The sequence below is a fragment of the Trachinotus anak genome, unplaced genomic scaffold (genome assembly GCF_046630095.1).
Source record: "Trachinotus anak isolate AG129_WGS33_773 ecotype Australia unplaced genomic scaffold, CSIRO_AGI_Tana_v1 ptg000016l, whole genome shotgun sequence".
Lineage (NCBI taxonomy): Eukaryota > Metazoa > Chordata > Actinopteri > Carangiformes > Carangidae > Trachinotus > Trachinotus anak.
Window position 1 is genome coordinate 1,618,835 of NW_027273867.1, and position 9,053 is coordinate 1,627,887.

Consider the following 9,053-nt stretch of genomic DNA (forward strand, 5'->3'; position numbering starts at 1 on the left):
GGAAGGAGGATCCCTCTCTCTCTCTCTCTCTCTCATGTTGGGTCTTTGTAAATAATAGGGGTTTAAGTGTCCTGAGGTAACTTCTGTTTTAAACAAAAACTAATATAATTCACTTGAATCTGCAGCAAAGTCTCACAGCACTGTAAACCAGCATGCAGCTTTTATGGGCTTTTATGTCTGGTTAATGAATGAGTCATCAACAGACTGAGGATCTGAGCTCCCTTGTTTCCACACAAATATACTATATATATAAAATAAAAAAGCTTAATTCCCAGCCTAAGAGCTGAGTCACAGCGGCATTTAGAATTATGAAATTACAGTCAAAGACAAAGACTTTAGTAAAGAAGTCATGTCTCGTCTGAGGAGTACAGACAGAGACAGAGCTGTTCGACTTGCCCAGCAGTCTTCCTTGCCTGGAGGCAACCAACTGGCTCTCTGGCTGTTAGTCAGGTATCTGCAAGGCCTGTGCTAGCTGCACTGCTGGCCGTGTTTACCAGATGCACTGTTCCCTTAGGTGAGCGTGCCACAGCTGGCAACTTCAGGATCCAGCACACCCACTGGCCCTCAGCCAAAATATACTGCATGATGTTCGGGCCTGAGAACTCGTTGGACAAAAGAACTGACCAATCAGAGTCTTTTGAGCAGGATTAAGAAAAGGCTTATTATCTTCCTACATGAATTCAATTCAATTTTCATTTGATTAGTGCAAATCACAACATACATTATCTCAAGGCACTTAACAGGTTAATGCACATATAAATGGTGACAGGTGTTTAGTGTAAGATTAATGCACTTATACAGGTTGTTTTAAGTCAACTTAAACATATAACAATTTTAAAATTGGCATGTTTCTTAAATGTTTGTGAAAAACATTACACGAACTCCTAACTAGCAGCTGCTACTGGTGACTGAGAAAGATCATTGCTCACTTCTAATTGGTTGGGGCAATGCAAAAAAACCCCTTCCAAACAGAAACTGGGGAAAAGAACCTCAGACTGAAAGAACGGGGTCAAACAAAACAGCATTTCAGTTTATATATCAGGCTAACAACAGCTGTGCACTATAGATTTCAGCAAATGCTAAAGGAAGCGGGGAACTGCCAAGGGAATCGTGACTCTCATGTTGTTATTAATTGCAAATTTGTTTAGTAACATGCAGCACTAAAGCCCAATTAAAACCTGAAATGGTAAGAGCTCTGTGGTGGCTCCTGCATTTTCACCCAATGTCGTGTTTTTTTTTCCAACCCTGGGCCTTTCAATCTGGACCTGCAATACTCTGTCCTTGTTGTAACTAAGTGTTTTAATTTTAAACAAAACTTCTACCTCTCACTGTACTTTTTCCTTCTCTACATATATTTGATAGCCATAGCTACTTTGTGGATTAGATTGAGAGTGTGTAATGTCCATATGGAACATGATGTATTCCTGTACATTATTATTTTAACTAGTGGTACAATGCTATAATATAATAAATATAATAAAAAACAATAGTATAATATGACATCCTAAAAATGCTGCATACATATTGATGCATCAAATAATAATCTCTCTGTAACATAAAATGTAACACATTGAACTACTTTTTATTAATTATTGATACTTTTATTGAAGATACTTTTTAGGTCCATAAGTTGTCCTCCTCTACTGGTTCACATGTAATGAAATAAGTTGTTACTGCTGGTGTGTATCATAGTTTTTATGTTGCTTTCTACAGCTGAACTGAAAACTGAATTTCTATTACAACTAAAAGAGGAAGAGAGAAGATTCCAGCTGCATTTCAGGCACTTTGTCCTGTGTTTTATGTTCATTTTTTAAATAAATTCTACTGGACTATTAGAAAGGGACTTTTCCAGATCATCTTTATAAGTAGTCGCATTATCATAAATCCATTCCAATGTAATCCTCACAATCCACCACACTGTGATATTCTTCAGCATGAGAGGGGCACCTCACCTGTTTGAATAGGAAATGATTGCTGAGTGTGTCTGCCTCACACAGCCAAGTGCTCTCTGAGTCTCAACCTTCAGGCTACAGATAGATCCCCTGAGATCCTCTTCAGCTCTACTGAGTGGGCTTTTAACTTCAATCAGCTTCTGTTTGTTTCTTCACTTTTGATTTTCTTCATGTCTAATGTAGAACATATTCTCCAGGGGCTGAGGTTTGTTATTCAACAGTCTGTACTCAGTGTAGGTCTGGATATACTGAATTTTATACCTTTTCAAACTGACACTTTATTCATTGGTTTGTACTGGTGATACCTACAGCTTGGTCTCTAATGATTACTCTTAATTTTGGTACTGTGGTATTTTCTTCATCACATTTCTATTATGATTGCTAGTTTTAGTCAAAATGAATTTAAGCTAATTTAAGTCCGGTTTTCATCAGTGAAATTTAGCCTCATTTTTTATCTTCAAAGCATTTTGAGGCTGAGGCTGTCACCATCTTTGATGTTTACAGTTACCATGGTAACACTTACAGGAGGTTAGCCGAAAAGGCAGCTTAACATACCAGACAGTGATACAACAGACTGACTGTCCTCTGTAAATCCAGTTGTCAAACTCTGGCTGTTTTGACAGAGCCACTCACTGTCGTTCTTGTTTACTTGGCAGCTGCCTGTGCACCCCACTGCAGAGCATTTTATCATTCAGTCTGATACTATGTAATGCCAGAATCACCAAAATCACAACTGATCCTGATACTTTCCAGTATAACATCATTAACATAACTACATGAACTACTGTATGCACACTGTAATACCAACAAGAACTGTATGCTGCTTTCCAAACAACAAACCCTGGATCACCAGTAACATCAAGACCCTCCTCTGGAGACAGGGAGAAGTGTAGGTGTGTGCAACATGAGCTGAAGGGGAGATTAAAGCAGGTGAAGGAGGGCCACAAAAGGAAGGTAGAGAGGAAGCTGCAACACAACAACACTAGAGAGGTGTGGAAGGGGATGAGGACCATCACTGGCTATAGAGAGAAGAACAGCCAGGCAACATCAGGTGATGAGGACGGGGCCAATGAGTTCAACCAGTTCTACAACAGGGGTGACAGCCTCACCTGTTCTCTCTCCCACTGCTTCAGCTGCAGCTTCTCCTACAGCATCTCCTTTACACTGCTGCAACCCTGACACTGCAGCTGCAACTTCCTTCACAATGGGATCAAGTTGCTTCTCTTTTGCTTTCAGTGTGAAAGAGCAGGTGTTCTACTCTGAGCTCACACTGAATATCCAAGCCCCTCACCCTACCTCTAAGGCTGAGACCACACAACCTACAGGGGAAACCCATTTTGTCTGCTTTCATCTGCGATCTCGGCAGATATGCAACTCTGAGATTCCCAATCCAGACACACTCAGTCGCTCCTCACCTCAGTTGCACCTTGAGACCCTGCCCATGAAAATCACAAACTGGGTCACTGTAATCCGGGATCTCATTCTTCTGGTCACTACTTCTGGTTTATGAGTATAGGTGAGGGCTGGAACATAGATCGACTGGTGAATTGAGAGCTTTGCTTTCCAGCTCAGATCCCTCTTCACCATGAAGACCAACATCTGCATTACTGCTGACACTGCACCGATCACTCATCATTCTTTTAGCAGTTTGAATGCAAATGTGTCCTGGACCACATTGAAGGACTGTCTACTCAGTTGATGTCCTTTTCCACAGTCTAATTATCCCACTACATTTTTAAAATGAGTGCAGTGATTCGCCCAACCCCTCCTTACCCCACTCCCTTGCTCTTTCCATCTCTCTCTCACACACATTGACAACAGACCCATCTGTCATAGTTGCACTGGCTAAAAACATCAATGCATACATGTTTATTTGCATATAGAGCAGGGAAGTGAGATCCGATCACGAGTGGTCACTGGAGATGCATGTGGAGACGCATTCTAATGCCAGATATGAACTGATGTACACCTGTCCACTTGTGATTGGACCACCCAAGTTGCATATTAATTGAATGCCTTAACAGGGCCTAAGTCACACATATGTTGATAGTGAACATATCAGTAAAATGATCACAGACAGCATATTTGTCTTCCACCACCATAGCTGATCTGCTACATTTTTTAACTGTATCTTTAGGCACCCACAGCACTTGGTTAAGGTTAGGGAGAGATTGTGGTCTGGTTGATGAGGAGTGACTTCAGATGCAATGTGCTTATTTAGGTTTAACAAAAACCATGAGCCTTCCCTATCCTTAACCAAAGTGTTTTTATTGACGGTTTAGGCAGTAAACACACTTTTTTTTATTGCCTAAGGCCGGGGAAGGGGGGGCTGTGGCGTAGGAGGTAGAGTGGGTCGACCACCACCGTCCACAAGGTTGGTGGTTCAATACGCGGCTCCTCCAGTCTGCATGTCGAAGTGTCCTTGTCCAAGGCACTGAACCCCAAATTACCTCTGATGGTGTATGAGTGTGTGTGAATGGTAGAAGCTCCACGTGTGGATGTAAGCGCTTGTATGACTGTGTGTGTGAATGGATGAATCTGGCTCACATTATAAAGAGCTTTGAGGGGTCAATAAGCACTATATAAGCAGTCCATTTACCATTTTAAACCACAACAGAGACTCTGGGTGCAAACCCTGGTCCTGGTGTGACAAACGTGTGGTTACAATGTCCACCATCCTCCCCCAAGTGACTCAGCTACAGTTAAATACTATTATTAATATTTATAATTGAATTATAATATAATTATTATAAATATTGAGCTTTATTCTTTCAAAAATACATTACCTTTAAACATAACCCAGCCAGGACTAATATTTCCTACAAAATTCTATAGAAATGTAATGTGTAGGAAACAGGGTTGCTTTGACATACGTTATAGTACAGGTATATTCTCCTGGTAATAGTATGTGTAAAGGTGACTGAATGTTGCTATGGTCCTGAGAGACACTCTGTGAGGCAATTCAATTCAAAGGGCCAATGCATTGGCAGTGAAACCTTATTTTCCAAGTATCGATCCTGGGGTCAACCAGCAAAATGCAAAAATCTCAGCAAGAAGAATCTGCTGTCATGCCTTACAGTAGAAATCAGGCAATCAATGTCACATACCTCCAGTGGGGCCTATATGAACCTAATTCCACTCATTGGCACTAAATAGTGAAAACCCTTGAGTTCATCAATCATCATCAATTCAAGGGGCACTAGTTAATTGTCTGGTCTTTCCCGGCTGAACAGTCAATGCCTTTAACTGTGTGAGCCAGCAGATATTCCCTCTATCTGACAGAGGGAGGAGATGGGAACAATATGTTTTATTTTGATTGCTGTATTCTCTTTTTCGCTCAGCTTGTTGCACTATAATTCCCAGTTTGGAGCTGCCTGCTATCATTATATGAAATTGAAGCTTGAAGCAAAAAGATTGATTATCTTTAACCCCCATGGAATATATTTGATTGGTGCTTGAATGTAAAAGTCGATATTTCCTGAATGATATAGATGATAAAGATAAGTAATTTCTCATGATGCATCACTTCACCCACTACAGAAATATGTTCTTGTGTTGGCAGAGCCAGCAAAAGCCCCTCTAGGGCGTTAAACTGAAACCCCCTTTCTGCCCTGTGAATGGGAACACACCCAACTGTCCAGTAAGTCTTTTAAAAAACCACAGCGCCCTAACCATGTACATGTAGCACTGATCACCTTGATATCAAAAATGAGCTGTAAGGTGGATTTGGAAAAGCTGTTGGATGTTGTTAAAAATTCAAAGAGACAGCTCTTTTTAAAGATCTCTATACCCACAAAGGTAGTTTCACTTACTCTGGCTGATCAGACCTGTTCTCAGAATGACAGAGAGGCGGAGCTGTGCTGTGAATTAAAGGTACATGAGTGTTTGACCACCAGTGTTCAAGTGCAGAAATATTTTGATGAGCTGGTCTCCTCCTTGATTGCATGACGTCTCAATTACCACGCACACAAGCACATGGTATAGTACTCACTCCTTTAGCGCACTGTTGGTGGTGGTAACTTACCAAGAAGTGCAGTAATGTGAAAGTGAAGGGTAAAAGACATAGTTTCCGAACTATTACAAATAAACACACAAACATAGCAGAACCAAAGCAAATATTCATTGGATAACTTTATGCTCTCTATATGATGAATTGTCATGCTTGCTTGTTAACAAATTTCACATTTTTGCATGTTCTGTTGACCAAACAAAAAAAAATAAAAAAAATATTGGACCCAAAAAACAAAAAAATGATTGGAATTCATTTATTGGACAGAATTTTACCTATGATTAATTCTAAATTACACAGATTTTACAGTGAAAATTCTTGGAAATTATAAGGACATTATTATATCACCATAAGGAATTGTTACCAAAGAAAACTAGCAAGCTTTGCAATATCAAATCATTCAAGAAACTGCAACTGCAAATTTTTATCATGAGGAAAGAAATTAATTCAACACATTTGTTAGGCCTCAGATATACACACCATGTTACTGCAGGTTTCACAAAGCTAACAGGAGACTCACGGAGAAATGTAGCCAACCAGGTGAAACATACATCAGCTGATATATACTTTTTTCTCTCCTCCCCAGGTTACAAGTGCCCATGTCAAGGCAGGAAGCCCCAAATCAACGCTAAAGCACATATGGACAGATAGCAGTAAGGATATGTCAATCAGTAGGCTGCTGTCACAGACTCTGCATGGTAAAGAAAACAGCACAGCCTTGGACCTTCACTATGACACTCCAGAGCCCTACTCGGAGCAGGACCTGTGGGACTGGCTGAGGAACTCCACAGACCTGCAGGACTCACGGCCGCGGGCTAAACGGCGGCCCATGGTTAAGACAGGAAAATTCAAAAAGATGTTCGGCTGGGGGGACTTCCACTCCAACATCAAGACGGTCAAACTCAACTTGCTGATCACTGGTAAAATTGTGGATCATGGTAATGGCACCTTCAGTGTCTACTTCCGCCACAACTCCACAGGTCAGGGCAACGTGTCGGTCAGCTTGGTCCCACCCACCAAGATAGTTGAGTTCGATGTGGCATCACAGCAGTCTGTCATCGACGCAAAGGACTCAAAGTCCTTCAATTGCCGCATTGAGTACGAGAAGGTGGAGAAAGGTGCCAAGAACACTCTCTGCAACTTTGATCCATCCAAGACCTGCTACCAGGAACAGACCCAGAGCCATGTTTCCTGGCTCTGCTCCAAGCCTTTCAAAGTCATCTGCATCTTCATTTCCTTCTACAGCACCGACTACAAACTGGTGCAGAAAGTGTGTCCAGACTACAACTACCATAGTGACACACCCTACTTCCCCTCTGGGTGACAGTACCACACGCTCACTTTCACCATGGACGAGCAGAGCACAGATTTGGGCTACTACCCATTCCAGAGAAATGTGTATGTTAGCTGTTATGTCCCTAAACATGTCCACACCAGTGGGGCAGGCATCCCAAATGATTTTCCAATGTAACGTTTAATGAATTCTGAGGGAGTTTTAATTGTCAGCTGTTGTTCAAGAAGGTATAAAACAGAAATATGCTGAAAATGGCCTGAATAACTCTGTTTACTATAATTACATCAGTTAGAATTTTGTTGCTGAATTATATTTTATCCCTTTTGAACAATGTATAGATAACAGGGGCTTATTGGTTATTTGTTTTTGATTTGTTTTGGGTTTTTTAAATTTATTTTTTTATCCCAATTAAACTGTGCCCTTTGCTGTTTGCATATTTAGTTCACATTCCTTATTAAACTAGAAGTTCGTAACTTTGTTTTCCTCTCTTAGCATATTTGCTATAAAATACATGAACTCTCTGGACAACAACATATTGACTGTTTGCCCCTGCTGTGCTATTTATGCTCTGCAGTTCATCCTGCATAACTAGAAAACAAAATTAACTCCTCATTTAAAAAGAATGATAAAAAAAAAAAAAATAGCTAGCTCAGATGTTTTTACAAAACCTGCAAGGCATCTGAAAAAGACAGTGGAGATTTAAATGTGAGTTTGATGCTTTTAGAAATGTGAGGTGGTCTTATCTATCTAGGGGTGAGCTTGGACTGAGCAGACGTCTCCCCCAGGCAAGTCTCATTCAGGGGAGAAAATGTGGTAACAGACACTGTAACACTGTCACTCCTCAGCCGTGTTCCTGCTAGTGCAGACAGATGTTGAGTTTGTTGGGTTATTGCTTCATTCTCGGCTGATTGAATGTCTGATTACCTGACTGACTGATCAGTGATTTGTTCAGGGAGATGGGGCTTGCTCATTGTCACTTAATATATCAAATGTAATGTATTGAATTCTATATCTTAGAGCCTAATTTGTATGAATGGTTTGTATTGTACATAGTTTATCCCAATTGCGCTGCTTCTATACATGCCCCCATGAGCTGTATTCCCCTTCCTGCTAAGTCCTCTTGTTCCCTCCATTTATGCTCGTTCTTGATTCCTCTAGCAAAGAAAATGATGTTGCTACCCTAAATGTGAATTTCATGAAAACGGCAATCCTGTACATACGCTGTAAAACTGACTAAATATATTAAAAGTATTCACTGAAATTTTCTTTACTGGGGGGGAGCTGGGGATTGGAGATGTACATATGAATTAAATTTTATCAACTGAATGCTGGTACACTGAGTCTTGTTGTCCTAATGAGTCAGTAATGATTTGTTGAAGTCCGGTGACATATCACTGTACCTGTCAGGTGTGGAAGGAGAAAAGGCTACAACACGAGGCACCAGTGTGTAGTAATAGACAGACAGACAGACAGACAGAGAGGAGAATTAGACATAAAAAAAGAAAAAAACATTTTAAAAACTGTTAGGACTGAAAGTGTCTAAGTTTTTATTTATATTTTATCTTATGATCCTAAATGCTAATGCTCAGTCACTGGTTGGCTACATTGGTTTCACACGATGCCATGGTGAAAACTGGAGTATCAAAGTGGACAGCTGGGTAGCAACAGGAAGAATTAAAGGGAAAGAGAGTGGAGAGACAGATGGTGAATCTACAAGTGATCACTCCACAAAAAGGAAAATGGAGCTTCCCCTGCTCTCAGTTTAGTCCTGGATGTTTGTTTTTTATCATCAAAATAA

The 9,053-nt window shown here is 40.6% G+C and overlaps 1 protein-coding gene across 1 annotated transcript in view; it reads left to right on the forward strand.

The window, feature by feature from the left end:
- Positions 1-8,581, forward strand: part of nxph1 (neurexophilin 1) — a 55,665-nt gene extending 47,084 nt beyond the window's left edge. The window contains exon 2 of the mRNA XM_071500928.1: positions 6,548-8,581. Coding sequence (XP_071357029.1) covers positions 6,548-7,285 — 738 coding nt within the window. The 3' untranslated portion in view covers positions 7,286-8,581. The remainder of the gene's footprint in view (positions 1-6,547) is intronic.
- Positions 8,582-9,053: the final 472 nt, after the last annotated feature.